This window comes from Borostomias antarcticus (assembly GCF_949987555.1).
Source record: "Borostomias antarcticus genome assembly, chromosome: 2".
Taxonomy (NCBI): domain Eukaryota; kingdom Metazoa; phylum Chordata; class Actinopteri; order Stomiiformes; family Stomiidae; genus Borostomias; species Borostomias antarcticus.
Genome location: NC_140235.1, coordinates 38,628,479 through 38,655,701, shown reverse-complemented (window position 1 = coordinate 38,655,701; position 27,223 = coordinate 38,628,479). Strand labels below are relative to the sequence as shown.

Here is a 27,223-nt window from a genome sequence, read left to right as displayed (position 1 = left end):
GAACAGTTCTCCGTTTGTTCCAATTCAGCTCCCATTATTTGCAATGCTCCAGTGTCCAGCCTATGAAGTCATATGAGACATTGTGCAGTGACCCGTGGGAATATAGTGGATATATAAGATAATCCTTAATCTTGTGCACGTCTCTTTCATTGACATCAGTGCATGATCTACGTTTTTCTCAGCTTACAGTATCAGTACATGATCTGGCCCTGTGTGACTGACCTGACCTGGATAAAAATGTGCTACCGATTTGATGCAAAACACAGCTGAGAGCACAAAATGCGAAAACCTGTCCACACGCCTTCCGTCCACCCAGAAAAAGAGGAGACAGAGAAGGAGAGAGACTAGTGAGTGAAAGAGCAGCATAAAGAGGAATGTGTGGAAAACGTTTACCAGTCCGGTGATTGACCGGTCAAGTCAATGTCTTGACTGGACGCTGTGATGGATCACTGGGAGGTTTACGATCGGACGCCTTCGTCTCTCAAGTTCTGACCGTTCTTGTTGGCTGTCAAAGGCCTTGACCTCTCTTGCTCTGCGTGACCAGCGAATAAAGAACCCAGCTGTGGCCAGAGATGTCTATTGGCATGTTTTTGTCCTCTGCTATAGACGTTCTGATAGACTGCCCTTGTTTCTATTGTAATGATACATGCTTTTTGTCATACAGTAGCCTTTATACAGTACTATACCAAATACGAGAGGTGGGTGGAAAGTCTACCTTTGTTCTTGTCTGTGGGTGAGACTGAGAAAGCCGCTGATTAAAGGGGTGGTAACCTACTGTAACGAGTTAATGACATACATTTGGGATTGTTTTACGACCTTCCCCTTTTACCCAGGAATGCGTTGGAGCAGCGGGTCTGAACATTGATCATTTTACAGCTGCGGCAGTTGGCTAGGCTATCATTAAGAGAAAGGAACTGAACTGGTTGCAGATGTTCAAGTAATTGGATCCATTAGAATGGACACAACATTAAAAAAAAGCATTGTTTACTGTGTTCTCTGTTTTATCTGCATTTCATCAGGGAATTGTGCTACCGTCATTATGTGGTTTACTGTCAATCTAACCAGACTGGACACCTGATAGTTAATTTTACAATCAACAACCGTGTATTTGATATGCGCCTTTTTCGTCTCTTTTATCGTGCAGGACTCAAAACAACAACCAGTACTCGTCTGAATCCCCAGCTCCCTGGTGATATTTGCATAGTGGAGTCCCAGTGACAGAGCTAAATATGGGTATGAAGAGCCTTCTGGGCTGCCTCCTCCTCACGACTCTCCTCACCACGACGCACGCCGGGCTGGTGAGGAAGATGCTCCGCCATCGCCGAGCGATCCTGACGCCCCCCCAGGTGGACAACATCACCCTGCCCAGCGCCGACCAACCGGTGGTCTTCAACCACATCTACAACATCAACGTCCCCGCTCTCTGCTCCGTCGACCTGGACGCCCCCGCCGGCGGCGGCGGTCAGCTGGAGCCCCGAGACGCGCCGGACGCCTCCTCCTCCTCCGGCCTGCGCGCCACCGAGCACACCCTGGACGGGCAGAACCAGATCGTCTTCACCCACCGTATCAACATCCCCCGGCAGGCCTGCGGCTGCTCGGACAGGCTCCCGGACCTGAAGGCCCTCCTCAGCAGGTTGGAGATGCTGGAGGGAGAGGTGTCCTCACTGAGAGACCACTGCTCTGGTAGCGCTCATGTCAAAGGTACAATATACCCCATACCTGGACACTGTAAAAAAAAAAAAAGATGATGCCCTGTTAACTTAGAAACATACATTCATTGACATTACCCATTTTGAGTTTTTCTACTTTTTGTTCTTAAATACGTTTCAAATTAGTTATATGTGTTCCCGCAAAAAATCTTCTCACAAAAATGTTCCTTTAAGTAACGGGTTTCTTCACTTTTTTATTTTCTTTAAAAAGTAAAGTCATGCAACACATCTTACACTGTATCTTTATCTAGCTAATGAACATTCGATTTCACTCGGTATATTATTTAACTTTGTGTTTTCAGGCGAGGTGGGCACGAAGCCTTACTGTAACGGCCGTGGCAACTACAGCGTTGAGACCTGCAGCTGTGTGTGTGAGCCCGGCTGGAAGGGACCCAACTGCACCGAGCCCGAGTGCCCCAACGACTGCCAGGACCAGGGCCGATGCGTGGACGGCAGGTGCGTCTGCTTCGAGGGCTTCGCCGGGGACGACTGCGCGTCGCAGCTTTGCCCCGTGGACTGCGGCGAGAACGGCCGATGCGTGGACGGCAGGTGCGTCTGCTCCGAGGGCTTCGTCGGGGACGACTGCGCGTCGCAGCTTTGCCCCGTGGACTGCGGCGAGAACGGCCGGTGCGTGGACGGCAGGTGCGTCTGCTTCGAGGGCTTCGCCGGGGACGACTGCGCGTCGCAGCTTTGCCCCGTGGACTGCGGCGAGAACGGCCAATGCGTGGACGGCAGGTGCGTCTGCTCCGAGGGCTTCGCCGGGGATGACTGCGCGTCGCAGCTTTGCCCCGTGGACTGCGGTGAGAACGGGCTATGCGTGGACGGGAGGTGCGTCTGCTCTGAGGGCTTCGCCGGCGACGACTGCTCCGAGTCCGACTGCCTGAACAACTGCCTGGGCCGCGGGCGCTGCGTGGACGGAGACTGCTGGTGCGACGAGCCCTGGACCGGCTCCGACTGCTCCGAGGTCATCTGCCCCAACGACTGCTACGACCGCGGCCGCTGCGACAATGGCACCTGCTACTGCGACGAGGGCTTCACCGGGGAAGACTGCGGGGTGCACACCTGTCTCGGCGACTGCATGGGCCGTGGCTTCTGCGTGGACGGCCAGTGTGTGTGCAGCGCCGGCTACAGCGGCGAAGACTGCTCCAAGCTCACCTGCCTCAACGACTGCAACGGGAGAGGCGTGTGCTTCAACGGCGTGTGCATATGTGACACTGGCTACCAAGGAGACGACTGCAGCCAGTTGGCCTGCCCGAACAACTGCCACAACAGAGGGCAGTGCATCAACGGACAGTGCACCTGCCACGTGGGCTTCCAGGGCGACGACTGCTCCGAGCTGTCCTGTCCCAGCAACTGCCTCGACAGGGGCCGCTGCGTCAACGGCCAGTGCGTGTGCGATGAAGGCTTCGCCGGCGAAGACTGCAGCGTTAAGACCTGCCCCTCCGACTGCCACGGACGCGGGGAGTGCGTGGACGGCCGCTGCGTCTGCCACGCCGGATTCACCAGCGAGGACTGCGGCGAGCTGAGCTGCCCCAACAACTGCCTGAACCGCGGACGCTGCGTCGCCGGGCAGTGCGTGTGCGACGAGGGCTTCACCGGGGAAGACTGCGGTCAGAAGGCCTGTCTCAACGACTGCCTGGGCCGGGGTTACTGCGCGGACGGCATTTGTGTCTGCCAGGAGGGCTTCTCGGGAGACGACTGCTCCGTGCTCACCTGCCCCGATAACTGCAACGACAGGGGGCGCTGTGTCAATGGCAAATGCGCGTGCGACGAAGGCTACGTGGGAGACAACTGCGGAGAGCGCAGCTGCCCCAGCAACTGCCACGACAGAGGCCACTGTGTGAACGGACAGTGTGTCTGCGACGAGGGGTACATCGCAGAGGATTGCTCAGAAGGTAAACGTTCTATGTATTCGTGAAAACTCGTGAAAAAAACATCCCTAATTTTCTGATCTTTCCAGGTGCTTGCTACATTCATGACGATGCTTTTTCCATTCTCAAACGTCCAAACTACCAAAATAAGAGAAACTTGTTAAAATTAACGAATGTGAGGGGAAGATTTCGAGAATATCCATCGCAAAGATGCCAAAATTTGTCTTGTTATTTTGTCTCAAAATATCTTGAGCGGTCCTCACCACTGCCAGATGTGGTCTGTGGAAGTCATTAGCTTCTTGTAGAGGATAACTGGTGGTTGAGGGCATGGGAAACCATCTGAGACAATAAAAAGGTCAGACAAAGATCTATTGATTTTCCCCTTTGTAGTCTCTCCTCCCAAGGACTTGAGTGTCACCGACATCACCACAGAGACCGTGGACCTGACTTGGAGCAACGAGATGTTGGTCACAGAGTACCTGGTCACCTACGTGCCCACCGCCCCTGGAGGTCTGTACCTAGAGTTCACAGTGTCGGGAGACAAGTCGTCTGCCACTCTGAAGGAGTTGGAACCTGGCATCGAGTACCTGATCAATGTCTACGCCGTCCTGAGCAACAAGAAGAGCATCCCTGTCAGTGCCAGGGTTGCCACACGTAGGTCACGCCATTCCAGAGAGATCGCATTCAGAACACTTTCATACACAACTTTTATATTTCCTCTAGGTGTTTGTACACTGCCCCAACCAACACCAATCAACACCAACATTGGATTGGTGTGCAATGTTTGTTGGTCACTGTTGCCGTTGGTTGGATGGATTTCGCTGCTTAATTTTAAACTTCCAGCATTCTAACAACAACTGCCAACTTTAGAATGTAGGGTGCTGGGAGTTGGCTAGCGCTGGTTGGAGCAGCGTGTTGACACCTGGTATTTGCCTTTGTTGTTTTGTGCCAGATATCCCCCAGCCAGAGGGTTTGCGGTTCAAGTCCGTGAGGGAGACGTCTGTGGAGGTGCTGTGGGACCAGCTGGACATTCCCTTTGATGGCTGGGAGCTCTTCTTCCGCAACACGGTCAGTCTCTTCATACCTCCACACGACTCCTTTACTGACTCTATCCCAGAATTTCACAAACCAGCAGGGATGAGTGGCAGGCGATGAGTTTTTCCAAAAGATAGTTTGGAATTCTAGGCAAGACAAAAGGTTTGCACAAGCTGATATCACTCTTGCTGAAGACATTTTGACATGTGAGTCTGCTGTCTATTGTCCTGAGTGAAGTCTTAAGTACAGAGGTCGCTAGATATCTGGCTTAAGACAACTTTGTAGCTGGCTCACGCGTGGTGATTCAATGTGAGCCTGATATATCCTGGCATACAATGTTTACCGACGTGGAAAATAAGCTCTCAGAAGTCAAAGGTAGAGTTGTTGTGGGCCTTCTATTCAGATGTCATAACCCAGCTCTGGGCTATAGTAAAAAATAAATCTCAGTTTATTTTCAGAGCTAGGTAACTGGTTTTAACAATCCGTCGAGAAGCCCTCTGGCTGCCAGGACAGGCTCAGTGGTATTCATTGTTCCTCACTCCTTGTCCCACTTCAGTTTTACTACCCTTGTCTATACAGCTTAAGTTCATGATACACTAGGATCAACACCTTACCCTCGCGTGACAAGCTTTTTTGGAATGTACTGTAAGCACAAAAATAACACTCTTTGTATTATTTTAACTTCCAGAAAGAGGAAAATGGGAAGATCTTGAACACACTCCCATCCTCTCAAACCAAATTTGACCAGACAGGTCTTGGACCAGGTCAAGAATACCAAGTTTCCATTGGCATCGTCAAGAACAACACCAGAGGACCTCAACTGACTAAAACCTTCACTACTAGTGAGTTCAGATTAAGATTCAGATCTTTATTTGTCACGTATGTAACGTACAGTGTACAATCACAGTGAAATCACAGTGAAATCACAGTGAAATGTTGCTGCCAGTTCTGTGATGTGATAATTACAAAAGTTATTTTGCTAAACCCATTGTTATACTATACATTATATGTATGCACACACCACTAGACTATAGAAACAAATCAACATCATGGAGCTGAAAGGTTTGGATGAGAGGAGAGGAAATCATTATTCCATGAATGTCCACCTCCCACTCACCCTGGCATCCACATCCCCTGGGCTGGATAAGGAAAATCTTTGCACCTCACAAATCTTATAAGCAGACAGGAAACCTACCGCGTGGCCCAACTTAACTGTCGGTCACACCATAAACTTTTAGTGGAAAAAAATAGCCATTGTCTTTTCACACTGTTGAAAATGAACAGTCTGTAGGAAAGAACAGAGCTGAATCTCAACCCAGAAACCACGTATTTGTTTCTAAATGATCCTTGCTAGAAGCTCCCGACTAGCGTTCACATTCATTTTTAATCCGTACATGACATGGACAAATGCATCCTTTTATTTATGGAGAAAGTATGACATGCCAGGCTAAACAACCTCCTTTACGCACACAAAAAAAAGCCATTTAGTTTACAACTTCTTGTTGATGGACTCTAAATATCTCCCCCTTCCACACTCAAGGTAATTTATTTGTACAGGCTGAAATTCACCGAAGCTTTAGGAAATGAAGAATGACAGTACGGTGACGCAAATAATCCTTCACTCCATTTCACACCTGGTGGTCTTGTCCCCACGGTATTAAGCTCTTCGTCAACTACAGCGTTTCTCCTCTGCAAATAAACACAGGGACTCGCTGAAAGCAACCGAGTAACTCACTCAATATCCTCCCGCTTTGTATATCACTTATCATTTTGAAATCGGTTTCTGTTTGTTCACTCGGCAGGGATCGATGGTCCCCAGCATGTGGAAGTGAAGGATGTCACAGACTCGAACGCCCTGGTCACCTGGTCCCAGCCCGTGGCCCAGGTAGACGGCGTGACCGTGTCCTACGGGCCGACGAGCTCGAACGACTCCCAGCTGGCCAGCGTGGAGCTCTCCACCGCGGACAAGCAGTACAACTTCGACAGCCTCAGGCCTGACACAGAGTACCAGGTCTCCCTGTTCGCCAGAAGGGGAGACATGACCAGCGAGCCCGTCTCCGAGACCTTCACCACAGGTAGCTCTGGGAGGGGTTGATCCGTCTGAAAGCTATGACGGTGAATTTATTCGCATGAGAGAACGCCTGAGGATACCACGCAATTTCTTAGTAGTACCGAACGTTTACTTTACAGTACGTGAGCTGGCCAACGTCAGTTTGTGAAGTTTCCGATGTTCTTTACACTCGCTGTTCTGCGTTCCTCCAGACCTCGATTCCCCTCGAGACCTTCAGCCCCTCAGCCAGACAGACAACAGCGTCACCCTGGAGTGGAGGAACATCCAGGCGGAAGCCGACAGCTACAGGGTCAAGTACAGCCCGTTCTCCGGGGGTTCCCACAGCGAAGAGTTGTTCCCACGTGGTTCGGGAAACACTACCCAGGCCACCATTACTGGTGAGGAACACATCGTCCACGACGACACATTGACAACCTAAACACAAGCCACATCTGATCCTTATTCCGAGAATTCAATTCTCCCAAGTTGTAAGTATTTTGTCAGACGGTGCTGGGCAGCGTGTCTGTGTACGATGTGTGTTTGCAGGGCTGGTTCCAGGTACAGAGTACGGAATAGGAGTGACCGCTGTGAAGAACGAGAGAGAAAGCCTTCCCGCCACCACAAACGCAGCGACCGGTGAGTCATGGTTAAAAAGCTGTACAAATTATATCCATTCTTCACACACCAACCTAAACACACACACACACACACACACACAACTACACACACAACCACCAGCAGCTGTTTATACTGTACATCAAACAATACAACACAATCCATGATTTAAGATTGATTTGAAACTAACGCCAGCAATGAAATAGGGATTTGAACTCCAGATGACCCTAACAACTAAAATGCTAGTTTAATGCTCAGCGCTTCGTTCACAACATGATCAGCTGACTAAATACAAGGTTTGAATATGAATAAAAACCTTCCCCGCGCAGACCTAGACGCACCCAAGGCTCTGGAGGTGAGCGAGTCGACAGAGACCACCTTGACGGTGGTGTGGAGAAGGCCCAGGGCCAGGATCACAGGCTACAGGCTGGTGTGGATCTCCAAGGACGGGCGTAGGGAGGAGGTGCAGGTGCCCGAGACAGCCACCACCCATGTCCTGATCAGCTTGACCCCTGGCGCATTGTACACCATCACCCTAACCGCCGAGAGGGGGCAGAGGTCAAGCGCTCCAGCCACTGTATCTGCTGCCACAGGTGAGTGTTCCACAGGCCGCAGAAATAGCATTTTCACAAACCTCGCCTCTAATACGTTTTCAACACAGTTGTAAAGTTTTCAACATAACCTCTATAATGTTTTCTTTTGTGAAAAGTGCATTTTATGAATGCAAGCACTCATCGCGTTGGGCTGAAAACTGTTTCACAATCTTCACAGACACATAAAAGCAAACATCTGCTCCACTTGCTGTGGAGCAGCTTTCCTAAAGTATATGTGTCAAAAGAAAGGCTCTTGGGAGTGAAGTAATTTTCCTACCATTCATTCCAACATTCGAGAGAAGAATCTGGAACCCAGGTTCTGAGCCTGCAGTTGTAGAGTTGGACGATTTACACCTCTGTGGCAGATCTGAATGACTCGGGTCAACAATTAGGAGTGCAACAGGATGCACCGAATCTCCAATGTCTCTTACGTTTGTGCCTTTGTTTTTCTTGTAGCCTCGTTCACGTTTTATTTAGCCGAGTCGGTCCATGAGCTCACGACCCCCAGCGGCTCGGAGGACAATCTCATTAGCTTCGTGTCTTTAGACGCCTTCGACCCCCACTTCTCTGGGATGGGGTTTGACGATGAGCCGGGAGCGCTGACTGTCTCGAACGTAACATCCGACGGATTTCAACTCTCATGGGAGCCGAAGGCGCACGCTGCGTACGATAGCTATACCGTAGAATGTAGAGACACTCTGGGATTATGGGATGTAGAAGAGGTTCATCTCCGTGGTGACGCCACTGGTACTAGAATCCAAGGCCTGAACGCGTCCACAGAGTATCGAGTAAAACTTTACGGAGTAATTCATAGCCAGAGATCTTCGCCAATCGAAGCAGTCGCTGTTACAGGTATATGCTTTTCTTTTAGACTGCATGTCTGAGACATCTGGTGCTTATGATGTTTAAAGCTCTCAATTATGTTAAATAATTGAAGACATTTTTTACAAATTGTTTTATATCAGAAGAATCTTAAAGGTTGACTAGGTCAGAGCAAAAGCATGAAGTCCGTCTGAGAGGACAAGATTATAGTGAACATCTTTGGAGAGCAGCGAGCGGCGAGCATGACATGAAGATCCATATTCCAGATGATTATTGATCTTCTTCGCAGAACGGCCTTTGAGTCTCATCTCATCCAACCACCTGCATGCTGCACGCGCAAGTCCGGTACCATAGAGAGTTGCTTTCCAAATACAAGGAGGAATCCATATTAAATTATTAACAAGGCGGCTGTGGCTCAGAAGGTAGAGCGGGTCGTCCAATGATTGTAGGGTCGGCGGTTCGAATCCCAGCCCCTCCTGTCCACATGTCGAAGTGCCCTTGGGTAAGACACTGAACCCCAAATTGCTCCCAACCCAGACAGCAATCTGATCAGGGCCATATACAGACCAGATCTGGCACTTGTGTCTTAGTTCCGGCCCATATATGGCCCATAGGGGTGTTAATAAAAGGCCATTGGATAAAAGCGTAATATAAATAAGAGTAGTCCATTTACCATGATTACTCCTGAAGAAAGAAAACGTTCTGTACCTTTGTGTATTCATGGTATTTGAATTCCCAGTAGTCTAATGTTTAATTCGACTACATTAGCTAGCATGGCTTCCTCCTTCATTTGAGCTTTCATAAGCAACCATTCGCTCTATGTCAACAAATCCATCCACCCCACCCATTGCCTGCCATCGACACTCAACGTTTGCTCTCAGATGTTTCACAATAACGATCTCTCGCCAAGCACGAGGTCAGAGTCTCCTACAGTAGGCAATCTTGAAAAGATGGCGAACGTGTTACAGCTCCAAGGGTCTCAACAAAACAGTTGCTGCATACCATGTCAACCCTAGTGGGGGGTTTCGTCGTTGTTGTTGTTTTTTGTTGTTGTTGATTTGAGGATAGCCTTGGCGATGCATGGCTTCTTCATCCATTTGAAGTGTACTCAGTACTTCTACTTCGGTGGACTACTTGGAACCTTCAAAAATTAATGGTGCTGACGTAGGTGCCATTAATGCATGAGCTGCTCAGTTTAAGCGTAGAGAGCATGTGTGCAACCAGTGCATGCGGATATCGAAGACCTTAAAGACGACCAGGGATGACAAAGAAAAAGATGGTGAGGTACACAAATCCCCAACGGACGGAAGCTCGACAGACACTAAGACACTATTACTGTAATCTGATACCCTATGTGTTGTTTTGTAATGTTTCACATGTTGCTTGCCTCAAGTTTTTTTCCCCCTTCAAACCAGATTTCTCCACAGGTTTAACCACTCTGTTTTTCTTCTGTCCCTCAGAGGTTACAATCACACATTTTATTCCTTTTTGAATGTACTTTGATTTAGCAACCACGTCCGCCCTTCCTGACGTAATTGCTCTGAGTGTCAAAGACGCTCCGACTCTTCAGCCGGCTCTAGATGTTCTGAGAGCTGGAGCTGTCCACCCCAGTGTCCTACCCCTCACACCTTCCCTCTCTCCCCCCGCGGGGGGCTTCGTCTCCGGGGCCGAACCCGAGAGCTCAAATCTGGACAAACTTGGGCCGGGGGACCTCCGAGTCACAGGCGTGACCTGCACTAGCCTGAGGCTACACTGGGCTGCCCCCGAGGAAGCCTTTGATAGTTTCCTGGTGGAGCTGAACGCTCTTTCGGAAGAGGCACAAGCTCATGTGACCACAGTGCCAGGAGGCGACAGGAAAGCCCAGATACAAGGCTTGTCCCCTGGGATGCGTTATAAGGTTACTTTGTATGGGATGGTGGAAGGGGGGCAGTCTCTGCCTCTCACAGCTTTTGCCAATACAGGTATATGGAGAAGAGATTCCCTGTCATAGAAATCCATCCATCCATCACCATCAGTCATCTGTCTTCTCATTCTTTGTCCGCTTTGACCGTTTTTTTGTTCTCTATGGATGCAAGTAGGACTAATTTCCCATGTAAGGGAATTCCTCAGTCTCCAGCATGTGTGACACAACTGCAAAGCTCTAGGGCTACTTTAAACCCTACGCACTACTACCACTTACCTACTGGGGCTGCACAATATATCGTATCAGCATCATCACAATGTGCACATGTATGTGCAATAGACTCATCGCAGGACATGCAATTATTGTAAAGAAAAAAAAAGGAGGACATGCAATGTCCTAAAATGTAAGCCAAATTAACTCATGCTACAATTTTTTCTGCTGCTTGAGAAGTCTGTCTGATATAACAATTTACTCTGATTAATGGGTTCTTGGATACACAGAGCTTGTTGCTAATGAGTGACATAAACGCTCTGCATGCACACTTGCACAGCAAACCACCAATAACAATCATTCTTCATTATTCAGTCATCTGGTGAATATTCAGTGAAAATGTTTTCATCACAATCTATATTCAGAAAAAGACTATTGCAATGGTTAGTTTTTTCCAATATCGTGCAGCCCTATTACCTACTGAATAAGTCAAAGTGAATGAAGAATAATATCCATGATAGAGCATGGATGATAGAGCATGGACTTAGCACAATGCTAAATCTACAGTAACTCTTCGGTTCTGACTCCTGCAGCCTCATAATCAGCTCACTAGACTTGTTCATTTCACCCTCATCCATTTGTGCTTGTGCTGTTATGTGTTGTGACCATCAACTAACGTGCCTTAGAAAATTTGCTGAATTATTATATGATTATTAAAGGTGCAGTGTTTAATTTTTGGGCAGCATACAGTATAGTGGTGAGGTTGCAGATTACAACCAACTGAATACAATTAACGGACTTGGCAGAAATATAATATAATATTCATATGTATGTTTCAATAAGTGTAAAATCCCATGAAAATAAGATTTGTTCTCATTACCTTAGAATGAGCCCTACATAGGGAGCGGGTCCTTTCCATGGAGGCCACCATCTTGTATTCAGTTTTCAGTTGGTTGCAATCTGCAACATCACCACTAGATGCCGCCAAATATTACACACTGCACCTTTAAATTATTAAATTAGAGAGGATTTATCAGACGAATATGTCATTTGGCCTATCATTGACTCCACTGTGATCTGTTTGTCCACCAGAGGAGCTGAAGCCTCAGGTGGTGAACCTCAACATCTCTGACATAACCTGGGACAGCTTCATTGTGTCCTGGGGCTCCCAGGATGGAGATTTTGACAGCTTTGTCATTGAGGTGACAGACCTAGAGGAAGGTCCAGAGAGCCAAAACCTCACGCTGTCTGGGGATGCCTTCAGCCTGGCTATCCCCGGGCTCCGGCCTAACACCACCTACATGGTGGGTCTGTACGGCCTCCACCAGGGCTCCTTCCTGGAGCCTGTATATGCAGAGGCCACCACAGGTACCTGCCGCCAACGGCGCTGTTCCAGGGTGCTCTTCTCCTCGCTATCTCCCGTTTCTCACTGCTTCTTCCTCTTTCCCTGTGACATAACCACATTTCTTTCTGTTCCAGTTGGGGTATTTGATGAACCACATACTTACATAAAAAAAACACACTGAGACACTCAAACTCACTCACTGCCTGTTCCTGCTCACACTGACACACATACCCGGAATGATAAAAACCTGTAAGCACAACACCAACACCCTAGCTCCAAGCCACCGACAGATGTAATGTTCCATTTTAACCGACGTCTCATGTGTCATTCTTGCCCTCCAGCCACTGTGTCAGTCTAGCTGAGAAAGGCTACTAGGGTGCTGGGTCTCCAATTCCCGCACGACTTTACTGAACCCAGCAAGCTGCCCGCAAGCGACCCAGCTATCCCTGTACTGCTCCCTCCTCCAATCTCATCCCATTACCCACGTGCATGAAGCCCCTCCCTACCATTCCCTGCATCGTGGTGAGTCCTGATGTGCTGCAATGATTGCAAAAAAATGAAAACCAACCGAAAACCTCAACCAAAAGCCATCCCCCCACCCCCACTAGTGTGTCTCCATCTCATTCACCTCACCCTCACTGTGCTGGGTGTTTATTAACCATAATAGCTCATTTGCTTGTTGACACCATGCCTGAACTAAGTGACGACTAAGTGACGAGTGACGCACAACGCGCGAGTGCTACCCGAGAGCTGTGTATTACTGTAGATATCTGAAAGTGACTGGGATTGTGTTTTGCTAAGAAATATCACGTATTATGTCTAATTCTGATAACATCTGACATTAACTCTTGTTTTGAGGTAATGTTAGTAAAAATAAATAAAAAACTAAATCCACTTTCACTTTCCATTGGAATTGCCAGGTGGTGCCAAGTCCATGATACTTAGGCTACTATATTTCTTTCTTTTTTCCAACATAAAACTATGAGATTATCAGTATAAAGGTGATAGTCCTGTGGTACAGTATGTCTCTACACCTGGTATATCTCTACACCTGGCAATCCAACTGAATAACGGCATGCAACCCCAGATTGACCTTGCTCTTCACCTGATTATGATGGAGGGGTTTTCAGCGTATGCCGAATAACTACTGTAAGCTAAATTTTACCTTCCTCTTGTTGCTAATATATTCAATTAAATTGCATGTTGCTAGCATCATCTAGTGCATGGCTGTCTTTTATGCGCTTGTCAGTGTGCTACCTCACAAGCGTTCGTCTTTTAGCTCATTGTTTATAGTACGTTCAAATCACCTATAAATTATGTCAACATGCGTACTTCTCAAGCCTAGCTTTCCTTGAAGCCATCCTGTTGCCGTGAATTCCCCGTTTTCTCTGTCTCTCTAGCACTTTGTGGCTCTGTCTTTCTCCTTCCTTTCTTTGTCAATGTTAGTGTGTCTCTGTCTTGTCTTTCTTTGTAGTATAGAAAACATTTGGGATGTGTCAAAGAAAGCCTTTCACCATCGGCTAACTGGAATAGCAATGATCAAAGTAAACATGATGTAGTGTTTATTTGTAACAGTTAAACACATTTCATCTTTACTTTGAGCACTTTCTCAACAGTTCCCTATTGTGTTGTCTATATGACTTGAACTCTGTGCATGTGTTTATTCTTTTAATGAAATAATCAAAGATTTTCAAGAATTGCAAGAGGGAGGTGAGTGCCCTGTGACATTGCACATATTCTCCAAAGTACGCTTACCTATGACCGTCTGAGTGATGTACTAGCCATCAAAATATACTCTACCAATTTAAGTATATCATTTTAGGGTTTAAGCATATCATTTCAGGTTCTTGGACAGTTTAGGTTATTGTCTGTATTGCACATTTTGGCATGATATCAAAATCCAATAACTGTTTCTCTCTTTAGTGAGCGAGCCAGTGGTTGGCAATCTGTATGTGTCTAACTTAACATGGGAGAGCTTCTCCCTCTCCTGGAATGGCACTGAAGGACAGTTTGATGGCTACATCCTGGAGATTATTGACTCAGACTGGCTAAGCCAACCAGAGGAATATAACATATCCCACAATGCAATGTCCTATGACATCACCGGGCTACGGCCCAGCACTGACTATATAGCTTTCCTCTATGGGATTCTCAAAGGATCGCGAACACAGACTGTCAGTACTGTTGCATCAACAGGTACCTCCCTTTTTTATGTTTATTTTGCTTACTTTATGGTCAGGAAAGGGAAGACTACAGTGTGTGTGTGAATGGGTGAATGAGAGGCCATTGTAAAGCGCTTTGAGTGCCACTAAGGTGGAAAAGCGCTATATAAGTGCAGTCCATTTACCATTTACAAAGAAATGAGTATGCCCTTACCCTGTAAAGTAATGAACAACTAGACAAGTCTGACACTGGATTGATTGAGAGTAAAACATTATTCAAACATCATTCAAACATTAGTAGAACCTTTATACAATCTGGACTTGAGTTGCAACATGGCACCCCTAAAAATGAACACTTCCTTTTCTCTCCCCTGTAGCTGCAGAGCCTGACTTGTCCAGGCTAGTTGTTTCTAACGTTACCTCCGACAGGTTAGCCCTGTCCTGGTCGACGGGCCAGCGGGCGTTTGATAACTTTGTGGTAGAAGTTAGAGAGTCTGCTCTGCCCTCGCAGGCCGTGGGGCTCGCCCTGCCGGGAGGGGCACGTTCTGCCGTCATGGCGGGGCTCAAAGGAAGCACCCGCTACGACGTTAAGCTGTACGCCAGCTCCGGGGGCCGTAACACACAGCCCCTGCTCGCCGTAGTTACCACAGGTATTACAGAGCATGCTCAGACTTTTTAACTGTCGTTTGAATCCAGAAAACAACACTAGCTACACAATACACTACACAAAGTCCAAAACAGCTCGACTACAATAGTCCTAGAGTTCTAACCGTATCAAGACTATACATACTCAGCCCCCCACCCCCAATTAAAAATCTACATTCTGTTTTGTCCAGAGGCTGTGCCACAGTTGAGTCCCATAACTGTGTCTGGTGCAAGCCCAAATAACCTCACCCTATCCTGGAGCACAGTGGCAGGTCACTTTGATGGCTTTGTCATTCGGGTCAGTGACTCTGAGCAGCTGTTTGACCCCCTGGAGTTCAGGCCAGCGGGTCAGGTCCAGAACTTGACCGTCACCGGCCTACGGGACGCCACCGTCTATGACATTGAGCTGTACGGTATTTCTCACGGGCGTCGTACCCCCTCGCTGTTATCCCACGCTGTCACAGGTACTATGTAATTTACTCATATCTACAACTCTAATCACATGCACATGCATACATAGTGTCCGAGTGATTGTGTAACTTCAGAATTTTGGCCCCCCGAGATCTTGCAGGTTCTCACAGTATTCAAGTGAGCATTGCAAAAGAGGTGTGTCTATCCCTGATTAAGGATCTTAACCAGAACATTGGATCGTATCCACATGCAAACCAGGACATGTCTGAAAAGTGCCAACTGTTTTGTTTCTCCTCCTATATGGGGGATAGGTTAGCTACACATGCCAGAGGCTAGGCTACATCACATAAAGAGGACAAAATGTGTATGAAAAGTTACTTTTGCAATCATTGCACACACATCGACTACCATGTGTATTCTCACCATGCCTACCCCCCCCCCCCTCCCCCTACCCCCAACCCTTCACCCTCATCCCCCTCCAAAACAATCCCTTCCATCCCCCCCCAGAGCCACTGCCCAGAGTGGAAAACTTGACCATTTCGGACATAACCCCATTCGGCTTCCGTGTGTCCTGGGACGCCAGTCAGCAGCAGGAGGGGGCTCCCCCTGGTGGTGGTGGTGGTGGTGGCGGCTTCAGCCATTTTCAGATAGTGGTGTCAGATTCAGGCTGGTTGCTGGAGCCCCAGGAGTTCACAGTCCCAGGGGACCAGAACCATCTGGACATCTGGGGCCTGATCACAGGCATAGGCTATGAGGTCAGGCTGACCGGGGTGTCCAGATCTGGACTACTCTCTCGGCCACTGACCACAGTGGCTGCGACAGGTAGCCTTACCACACACACACACACACACACACACACACACACACACACACACACACTGCATTATGGCGCTGAATCCCAACTTAGTTTAGATGGGTCTGCAACACTTTAAAGTTCATGGGTGGATGTTAGGATCTGACCTTCTACAATGATAGCCTGGCTTCGCCAGACTCAGTTTGCAAAAATGCAAAGGGTGTGGATTTTCCAAGGGGCGTTACCATCGGTCAGACCGAAACGCCCCTGGATGCAATTGGATAGATCTACACAACCAATCAGAGCTACGAAACGTGGGCCAGTCTTCGTATCAAGTGGGTACAGTCGTTGTATCAAACCCGCCCCCATATTAGAAACGGTTGTGATTGGCCCAACCCTGGATGGATGTGAGCCCACGTCATCAGGATGGCGAAGCCAGGTTACTACAATGAGGTTTCTCCATCACAACATGGCATATCAGTAAAAGTGAGGATCGTGTGCTTTAATGGTGATATCACTATTGTGATGCATTTTGAATTTGAACACAAAACAGCAATAGCAGCTCCCTACAGTATACTAGCTGTGCTATGCTTTGGTGGGGAGACCTCAACACAACTCGCCTACCTCCTTAAACATAATATTTTTTTTCCAGAACAATTTTTGCTCTTCATCTCGTCGTCATGATCTTGCCTGTCCTCTCGTCTCACATTGCAGCTTTGGCACCGAGCCGAGGTGCTGTGCTGTTTCTCTCTCTCCAAAATATGAGCAAGCACACGTTTGTTTTCATATTTTAAAACTGTGTTTTCCCTTTTTTTTTATTAGAAACACTGTTAAGGAAGCAGCTGTCAGTGGCTACATGTCACCCTCAGCCATGCCCTTGGCCTGAAAGTGTCTTAGGTTTAACAGACTGCATATTAACCAGTCTGTGTTTGTTTTCAGTACCTTCAGATGATGGTTGGCCTACACTTGCCACTGAGTAGGGCGTAGAATCAACTTTGCAAAGGTTGGCAAAAGCAGGAAAACACAGACGAATCGACATGACATCTTTAGCATGAGATGTCAGTTGATTTTAACCTTTCCAACGTTTCATTGTTTCTTGATCTTTGAATGCACTGAATGCAACTGGCCTGGACGGGCATGAAGGACCTGGGTTAACAGAATTTACCCGAATGGCCTACAGAGCAAGTACGGCGTGTTTGGGTGTCAACTGAATTAAATAAATAATAATAAAAAATACATACAACAACTGATATGTCTGTTTAATACACTCACACCAACTCCATCGCGCCTACTCGTCTTGCCGCCTGAAACTAACGTGGTTGGAAGCATGGCCGTTTGGTGATGGCGTGGGCCTGTGGCCTGTGCTCTACCGAAGGCTCTACTCACACCTTCTCCTCTGACCGACTTCTCTACCGAAGGCTCTACTCACACCTTCTCCTCTGACCGACTTCTCTACCGAAGGCTCTACTCACACCTTCTCCTCTGACCGACTTCTCTACCGAAGGCTCTACTCACACCTTCTCCTCTGACCGACTTCTCTACCGAAGGCTCTACTCACACCTTCTCCTCTGACCGACTTCTCTACCGAAGGCTCTACTCACACCTTCTCCTCTGACCAACTTCTCTACCGAAGGCTCTACTCACACCTTCTCCTCTGACCAACTTCTCTACCGAAGCCTCTACTCACACCTTCTCCTCTGACCGACTTCTCTACCGAAGGCTCTACTCACACCTTCTCCTCTGACCGACTTCTCTACCGAAGGCTCTACTCACACCTTCTCCTCTGACCGACTTCGACATTCATAATTGGTGATGGAGAAATGGCAGCGTTATTATTTCCATTTTCAATTAGAGGCTGAGCCCGAAGTGGAGCACATGTTCGTCTCGGACATCACAGATGAGAGGTTCCGACTCTCGTGGACGGCGGATGAAGACCTGTTCGATAGATTCGTCATCAAAATAAGAGACGTCAAAAAAGTTGCTCACCCGCAGGAGTTCCACGTCCTTGGCGACGAGAGAACCACGGTTTTAACGGGGCTCGTCGGCGGCACCGAGTATGAAATAGAGCTGTATGGCGTCACGTTGGAACGGCGCTCCCAGCCAATATTCGGTGTTGCTCGAACAGGTATTAATAAGAAAGTGTGTATTCCTATTGGCAGGCTACAACTGTCGGACTGTGTTGGTTTATTCTGAGTGGTCTCGGCTACTTTATCAATGTATTTACAAGGTTTTTCGGGGGAGTGGGATCGCTTATTTTAGTTTAATAATGTTTTTGAAACAATTTAGGGGGGGGGGGGGGTGTAAGTGTGTGCTGCTTTTCACATAGCCTATGCGTAGGCTATTGTTGAAGCATATTATTTACATTAAGCAAATCTCGATCGAACATCCTATCCATACTAGGCCTGCAGACTTACTTTTTGTGGGTGTCCTTGTGCTTGTCTTTCTCCTTGCCAACCCCTTCACCACCAGGCATGGGCTCTCCAAGGGGCATCCGCTTCTCAGACGTGACCGACACCTCGGCCGTGGTTCACTGGGCCATGCCTAGAGCCAGAGTGGACAGCTTCCGCGTCATCTACATCCCGCTCCAAGGAGGTGGGCTCCCGCAGAGACAAAACACACACCTGTAGGCCTACACCTACAAACACGATTATATGACCAACACTTGAGACACAGACATTCATATGCAATGTCATTATGATTATAGGCTACCTTTTGTATTACATAAAGTACATAGCCTACACATTTCTATGGTCTTTCAGAACAGAAATCTAATCACTACGATGAACGGGCAATGGCATTATTTTTTGCCATATTTGCAAAGCTCACGTGGGGTATAATGTGATGGTTGAAAACATGTCTATTTTCTCCCGTTCACAGGCAGTCCGTTGACAGTGACTGTTGACGGGGCAGAGTCACAGGTTCTGCTGCCCAACATGATGCCTGGTGTGACCTACCAGGTGACCATCATAGCTGTGAAGGGTCTGGAGGAGAGTGACCCTGCAACAGACACGGTCACCACAGGTACGTCGCTAACCTGACGCATAACCATCTGGGAACTCTCCAGTGGAAACTGTTTGGAAAAGGGCGGGATCTTTCAAAACTACCTGGCAGGTGATTGGGTGAACCATCAGAACCAACGCCGATTGGCGCGATCATTTTCCGATCGGGCTCAAAATGTTCTCTATCAGATTGAGTATCCAGATTGATACGCATTGCACCTTTAAGGATAGGGCCATAAACAGATCATTGTAGTAACCAGGTTAAACAGATGGCATACAGTATGCATACATTTCTTGTTATCGTGTACAAACAGATGGTTCAGATGGTTGTTGATCGAGCTGTTTTGTCTGCTAAAGGGTTTATCCAGCATGAGCATCTGATGATATCCAATCCGTGGCTGTTTGATTTCTGCACCTTGAATCTCAAGGGTGGACTGTCCTTCAGGCGTATGTATAAACACTGGTTTGTGTGTTTGTGTGTTTGTGTGTGTGTGTGTCCTCCGCAGCTCTGGACAGGCCACAAGGTCTGACCGCAGTCAACGTCACCGACGTGGAAGCCTTGCTGCTATGGCAACCGGCTGTAGCCACCATCGACGGTTACGTCATCACCTACAGCGCCGAGTCAGGTGACCCAGTTCAAACGACCTCATTCGTCCGACTTTTCTAGAGCTGTGTTCGGAATCGCTCCCTCGTTCCCTCACTCCCTATTCCCTATATAAGGTATACCATGTAGTGAACTACCTAGGAAACGGAGAAAATGTAGGGTACATGCACTGTTCCCTGCAAATCAAGGGGAATTGTGGGTAATAAATAGTGGACTATATAGGGAACGAAAATTCCGTGGAGAATTCGGACACTACAAACAAAATGGCTGTCGCCCTATATAGTGCACTATATAGTGAATAGGGAGCGATTCCAAACAGCTTATGTGATCTCGATGTGTGCGTCGGTCTCATACGTCCTTCGCCCGTCATGGCGTCACGCCACGGCGATACACGCGTCACGCGTACTTCCGGGGTGCCGGTGGTCTAACCCGCCCCGCCCCGCCCGGCTGTGCTCCGCAGTGCCCCCGGTGATGGAGCACGTCTCTGGGAACACGGTGGAGTTTGAGATGGGCTCCCTGGTCCCCGCCACCCACTACACCGTCGGGGTGTACGCCATGAGGGAGGCCCAGAAGAGCGCCTCCGCCACCACCGAATTCACCACAGGTCAGCCTCCCGGGTGGCGCTTTGGGCCGTGAGGTTCAGGGCTTTCAAATAATAATAATAATAATAATACAAATACATTTTATTTATTATTTATTATATTTATAAATGTTCGGCACGCACATATTCGTTTGGAAATATTTCCTTTCTGGGTCAATTCCCAACTTTTACTTTAACATTTTTGGTCTTGATTAATGCTGGTATTGTGGTATTACACATACAGAACATAATAATAATAATAATAATAATATGTAATAGCATATGCACCATTGAGAGATCTGAGGCCGTCTGAACCTGCTGCGTTTCAGATGTGGACGCTCCCAGGGACCTGAAAGCTAGTAATGTTCAAACCGACCGCGCCACGATCACCTGGAAGCCCCCTCGCGCTGACATCACCGGCTACGTCCTCACCTACCTATCAGCCGACGAAGCCATCAAGGTGAGTGTCTCCCCACACCCACGCAGTCAACACGCTCTCATACGACACAAACGTACTCGATAACACAAATTTCCATTGCGTTTACCCAATGTGTTTTTTGATCGATCATATGTGTGTGTGTTGTTGTTGTTGTTGTCGTCACAGGAGGTGGTGCTGAGCCCCACGGCCACCTCGTTCAGCCTGGTCCAGCTCACGGGTTCTACCGAGTACACCGTCCGGATACAGGCCGTCGCCGGAGCCCAGAGGAGTCGCCTCGTCACCGCCGTGTTCTCCACCAGTAAAAAAAACACTCGCCACTTCCTCCAACCGCTCTCGCTCGCTTCCCCTCACAGCTCCGCTTCCTTTTAAAGTCGCACAGAAATGAAAAAAGCATTCTGTCCCATTTTGGTTCACTTAATTGGTCACCTATTCAACGATGTATGCCCAAAAAATTACAAAATTCTACTTTTGCTGTAATCTTATATCAAAGTATATAATTTCTTACTTCCTGGAAAACGGTAGGTCACGTGCAATGACGACAACAGGTACCTTAGATTTTAGGCCAATAATCTCACGACATCCACCCTGTCAATCAAAACGAAATAAATTCCTCTAAACGTTATGTCTCGCCTCAAGAGTTGAATATCCCGCCCGCTTGACTACGTTCCAATGGAATTCCTCTAAACGAATGTCCCGCCCTTGCAGCCTGTTTCAGGTGGAAACACGTCAAACTACAGTAGCTAGATGATTCCTAGCATCCGTTTCGGTGCGACTTTAATCTCGGTCTGGTTCGTTTCAGATCCGCTCGTGCGCCTTCCTGTCCTACTTCTCCACACGCAGACAGTGCTGCTTTCATTGCTGGTTTTTCATAACCATTTTACATTTAATAAAAAGTACAACTTTCATTTTCTCATAGGCTTCATAGAGCAGGGTGCGTTTGTGCGTCTTTCTCCATCTTCATCCGTTCTCTGCGTCTGTGTGTAGTTGGGGTGCTGTACCGATACCCCAGGGACTGCGCCCAGGCCATGCTGAACGGGGACACCGTGTCGGGCGTCTACGCCATCTACCTGGGCGGAGACGAGAGCCAGCCGGTACAGGTCTACTGTGACATGACCACCAACGGAGGGGGGTGGATGGTAAGAAACGCTCGTTTTACTTTGTATGCATTGGCGTTTCATAGTAGGTTAATAACGCTGCCGTGCCTCTGTGGCAGTAGTGGCGCGGTGTTGGCGCTGTGTTTTGTGACGGTTGAGTGACACCTACGCTCTCTGGCTAGGTGTTCCTAAGGCGTCAGGGCGGAAAACTAGAGTTCTACAGGAACTGGAAGAACTACACCAATGGCTTTGGGGACTTGAATGATGAGTTCTGGCTAGGTAGGTCCCGTTTCTCTCTCTCTCCTTCACTCTCTCACCCTCTCTCTCCCTCTCTCTCACTCTCTCTCTCTCTCTCTCTGTCTCTAGCTCTCTCCCTCTCTGTCTCTCTCTCTCACCCTCTCTCTCTCTTTCTCTCTCTCTCTGTCTCTAGCTCTCACCCTCTCTCTCTCTCTCTCTCTCTCTCTCTCTCTCTGTCTCTAGCTCTCTCCCTCTCTGTCTCTCTCTCTCTCACCCTCTCTCTCTCTCTCTGTCTCTCTCTCTCCCTCTCTCTTCCTCTGGCCTTCTCTCCCTCTTTCTATCCCTTTGTCGTCATTCCTCTGTGTGTGTGTGTGTGTGTGTGTGTGTGTGTGTGTGTGTGTGTGTGTCTCAGGTCTCTCCAAACTCAACAAGATCACGTCGGCGGGTCTGTACGAGCTGCGCGTGGACCTGAGGGACGAGGGCGAGTCGGCGTACGCTCAGTACGACAAGTTCACCATCTCAGAACCGCGCTCCAGATACAAGATCCACATCGGAGCGTACAGCGGCACAGCAGGTACAGTAGGCCCGACTGGCACACACCCCAACTATACTGTAGGTATATAGAGAATAGGGAACATAACAACAAATAGCGAAGATAACAACAATAACGAGAATAGCGAACATAACAACGCAAGTCATTGTGGTACGTTTAGGACAGCTTTGGTCAGGCGCGCAGATTGGCTGGGGCAAGGGGGTCTATTTAAACAAATGCTGGGTTTTGAAGCCTCGGCGCTACCATTAAATAACTTATTTAGACGCGTTCTATCCGAGTGAATTTATTTTTCCGAGGTAGTCTTCTTCTGTGGTGGTGGCGGTCTCTTCAAAGCTTCAAAGCACCGCCACCACGACAGAAGAAGACTGCCCCCCCTGATCAAAAAGTCAAACTGCGCGTATGGCTTTGGTAGACCATATTCATATGTGTGTAGTCCCATGAAAATAAGAATCATTATTTTTTCGTTAGCTTAGAATGAGCCTATCTACATAGGGACTGGGTCCTTCCACGGAGGCCGCCATGTTGCACCATGTAAACTGTATTCAGTTGGTTGATCTGCAACCTCACCACTAGATGCCGCCAAAAATCACACACTGCACCTTTAAATGTACTCAGTTTCAATCTTTCGTTGATTCATGCACGTCTCTCTTCAGCACTCACCGTTATAGCTTTTGTCAATCTCCTAGGTGACTCCATGATCTACCACCAGGGTCGTCCCTTCTCCACATATGACAATGACAACGATATCGCAGTCACCAACTGCGCCCTCTCGTACAAGGGCGCCTTCTGGTACAAAAACTGTCATCGCGTCAACCTCATGGGGAGATATGGTGACAGTAGTCACAGCAAGGTACGGATGTGTGACCTTCATTGTCTCAGATCAGTAGATTACACCAGACTTACTTATGTTTTTCAGTAAGCAATCAAAATGGCGGCGTCTTCAGTATATTAATGGCTTACTTCTCGTGTTGTTTTGTCCCATCTCATAGGGAATCAACTGGTTCCATTGGAAGGGACACGAACATTCGATCCAGTTTGCGGAGATGAAGATTAGACCGGTCAATTTTAGAAACTTAGAGAGCAGAAGGAAACGGTCATAGAGCTCTGACGACCCTCTCTACCCCACACAGCCCTCTCCGCCCTTTGACCTTTCTAGCCACTATGAACATTAGACCCAGGTGTGTCATCCCTCCCCCCCTTACCCCTCATCCCTCCCCCCCCTTACCCCTCATCCCTGCAGTGACTCCTCATCCTCAGCTCTCAACGGTACATGACAAGTCATGACAATGATGTACTGAATGAGTTTGTTTATGACATTGCACCAAAGACAGCACAATGTGATTGATGAAATACTGTAAGCCAAGCCGTTCTTTTCTATGAACAAGGATTTGTTGTAAGATGTTTTGGTGGAGGGCTTTTACATAATTGCCATTTTGAATGTTTAGTTTATTTTTAGTCTCTTTAATATTTGGCACATTTTTAACACACATTTGAATGGGAAACCGATGAGGGGCAGACTTTACTGTAGATCGCACCACTGAACCACCAGCAGGTCATCGGCACATGGCTGCGTGGCTTGATGCCACCCGCTGTCCCCATGGTCACATGGACACGCGGAGAGAAGAGAACCGTCTCTCTCCAACTTCCTCTTTCCTCTTGATTGACAAAAGGGCAGGTCCAGTTCATCTAGATATCTTCTGTCTGATGTTGAATAACTGTTTAGAATGATTCATTTTTTATTCGACCTATAGGGGAAACATACAGACTGTGTCCTCAAACTGACAACTGTCGCTTGTTAAATTATACGCCTTTAAACCAATAAAGAACAGCTATTTCTCTGTGACCCTCGATACAATAAAATATACTTTGGGTAAAAGGGAAGCACTTTTTGTCTGAAAGCATCAAAGGTTCTGGCCCCTTCTCTCCCCTTCCACCAGATGTCAGTATTGCACAGTATTGCAAAATTCCTTTCACTGTAAAACTTGCAAAACCTTATGAGTATGCTGATGGTGACGTACACACCGTTCGAAGTTACACACTAAAAAGCAATTATTTTCTTATAAAAGAGTAGGATGAGGTTTCATAGTAATTATGTTTCATACTTTAATAGACTAGGGTTAAATAAACTTTGAAGCTACAACTAGCAAAATGGAAAGGATGTCATGAGATTTACAAAACTTATAGCTGATTTACAAAAAACTACAGTACTTGAAAAAGCGGTTTCAAAACATTAAAGTGCTCTTCAGAAACACCAAGTTAAAGTATTTCCTGGTACTTTTCAGTTCTCTTGCGGTTTGTGTCATCACCACCTGATCCGCCAGCCTGGTGCTCTCTGGCCTCACCCCATTATCACCCCATGACTGATCCGCCTGTGGTTTCTGCTACCAGATCCTCCTCATTGTGTCGGCTCTAATCTGGGGCTCTGGGAAGCCGGGCTCTGACCTCTGATTCCTGCCATATCCCTATCTATCTAGGCCATGATACATTCTAGAGAAGATACAGTATCTACAGTATATATGCAGAGAGAGAGAGTGTGTGGGTGAGTGGTGGTGGTGTGTGTGTGTGTGTGTGTGTGGGGGGGGGGGGGTAGAGGCCAATACAGACAGACAAAACAGACCGAGAGAAACAACCCTCCTACTGTATTATCCAATCACACGTTTCAGAGAGAAAGGGGCACATTGTACCACGAAGTCAGTGTTCTACCCTAGGAGGGAGGTGTGTGGTTCACATGACCGTGGCTGTGTACATTCTGAAAGCAAACATGCCGTGGTGTGTCCTCCGAAGGTAGTGGCCGCTGGCGCGGGAGACGTGAGTGCGCGTGGTAGGCCGCTGAGAAACTGAAGGCACTCTCCTATAATATGGTGGAATGTGAGTAGGTAGGGGGGTCAATGTGTGTGTCCAGGTTCAGATCAAGAAGACTTGTACTGTATGTATGGGCTCAGTTGGGGTCAGATTAGGAGATCCAGAGACCTCAGTAGGGGTTGAAAGTATCGTATCTGAAGTCAGAATAGGTCAATAATCCATTTCTGTCCATACTTGGCAATAGCCTTTATTGTTGGTCTACAGTCCATCTCAAATTCATAGGTTATGCATGTAGGACTGCATGACATTTGTAATAATAAGATATGTAGTTGTCTGTGTGTGCACAATCCATGAGACTGCATTTATGGTTTCATTGAAAAGTTTTGATAAAAGATATACTGGTGGGGGGTTAAGGAAATTGTATCCTCCTGTAAAACATCTGGTTCTATGGATTTTGCCGAGTGACCAGTTACAAACGCTAGGCCTCTGAACATACTTTATTTCAAACTATGGTGACCAGATAAAAATCGTCAATCTGGTCATTTTATAATAATTATGTGTGTTTAGAATAGAAGTCTTGTCACAATAGTCTGGTCAATAGACCTATCTTCTATCTACAGTATGCATTTGTGTATTATATATAGTGATAATTTGGCTTTTTTTTATGATAAAGTTCTTAGGAACTTACGGGGACATAAAGTATATATATGTATATAATATGTAGCCTATATAAGATACCTGGAAGTCTTCTTCTTTGTCATAAGGTCTTGTCGAGGTCGCTCCAGAGCCCTGGGGCTGTAGCTGGGCCCCTCTGCTAGCAGAGGCCCCTCACTGCGGTGTTATATAACATAATATGACGGGCCAATGGGGCTCCACCTAATGCATGTGATCCAAAATTAGAAAACGGTTCTTAGAATTGTCATGGCTTCGCACTGCATTGTGGTCGTCCGTGTTTGCTTAGTGTTATGTCATTATTTGTTCAGAGTTGCCACAAATTTGCACTATTTGTGCAATAGACACGCTGTTCCTAAGGAAATTTAGCACAACCCACATGAATGGCTTTTAAGAAAGTCCAGTTTCCATTTCTGTCATTATGCTTACAGCGTTTTATGAGAGAATGTTATGGTATGTGTCATTCCATAAATGTGAGCAGACATGAAACCAAACATTTAGTAATGACATTCTCTTTGGTTAAATACTCTGGAAGCATAGAAATTTGAATTTTGTGTTTGAGTCAAGTTAGATTAAGGCCATGTGAAATATGTGATTTCCACACATGTTGGTTCACTTGAGTAAAGGTTACTCTCTGGCCGGGGGGGGACATGTTTGTATGAGTCCAGCTATGCAGCGCTGGAGGCCCATCGGATTGCCATTAATCGCGTTTTTCGAGGAAACTTTCTCCCGGCAGTTTGTTGTAATATCTGTGCTATATTTGCGTTGGCTGTACTCTCATAGTCCACAGTCCCTGCCGCTGTGGCCCCTGTGCGCTTAAATCATCTGACGCAGGCCTGTCAGTGTGCTCCACGCTCTCCACACTACTAGGTTCATAATTGAAAAAAGCATTGAATTTAATGCTCCATCTCATCATTTCATGTGCAAAATTAATCATTCAGACGTGCGTCACAGCCACAAACTTCAAAGACGGAGTTTTTTCTTTTGGTAGTCTACTCATTCTAGCCTGTGGGTGTTAAAATGTGTTTACTGTACATGTACAAATGGTGCTCACATCTACAGTATCCAAGAAAGCTTGA

General features: G+C 47.4%; 1 protein-coding gene across 1 annotated transcript; it reads left to right on the top strand.

Annotated features, from left to right (window-relative positions):
• Window positions 1–1,229: 1,229 nt before the first annotated feature.
• On the top strand, window positions 1,230–23,793 carry LOC311323854 (tenascin-like; the record flags this gene model as incomplete). The annotated part of the gene is made up of 29 exons (XM_084456154.1): window positions 1,230–1,683; window positions 1,961–2,258; window positions 2,538–3,604; window positions 3,971–4,234; window positions 4,533–4,648; window positions 5,304–5,457; window positions 6,418–6,690; window positions 6,878–7,063; window positions 7,212–7,301; window positions 7,610–7,873; window positions 8,330–8,725; window positions 10,204–10,656; window positions 11,901–12,176; window positions 14,077–14,349; window positions 14,693–14,965; window positions 15,152–15,424; window positions 15,879–16,193; window positions 18,017–18,289; window positions 18,634–18,756; window positions 19,042–19,185; window positions 19,670–19,789; window positions 20,228–20,371; window positions 20,677–20,807; window positions 20,952–21,084; window positions 21,771–21,922; window positions 22,063–22,159; window positions 22,530–22,691; window positions 23,357–23,520; window positions 23,660–23,793. 29 exons carry the CDS (start codon window positions 1,230–1,232, stop codon window positions 23,768–23,770), a joined length of 7,179 nt encoding a protein of 2,392 aa, XP_084312280.1. The 3' UTR covers window positions 23,771–23,793.
• Window positions 23,794–27,223: the final 3,430 nt, after the last annotated feature.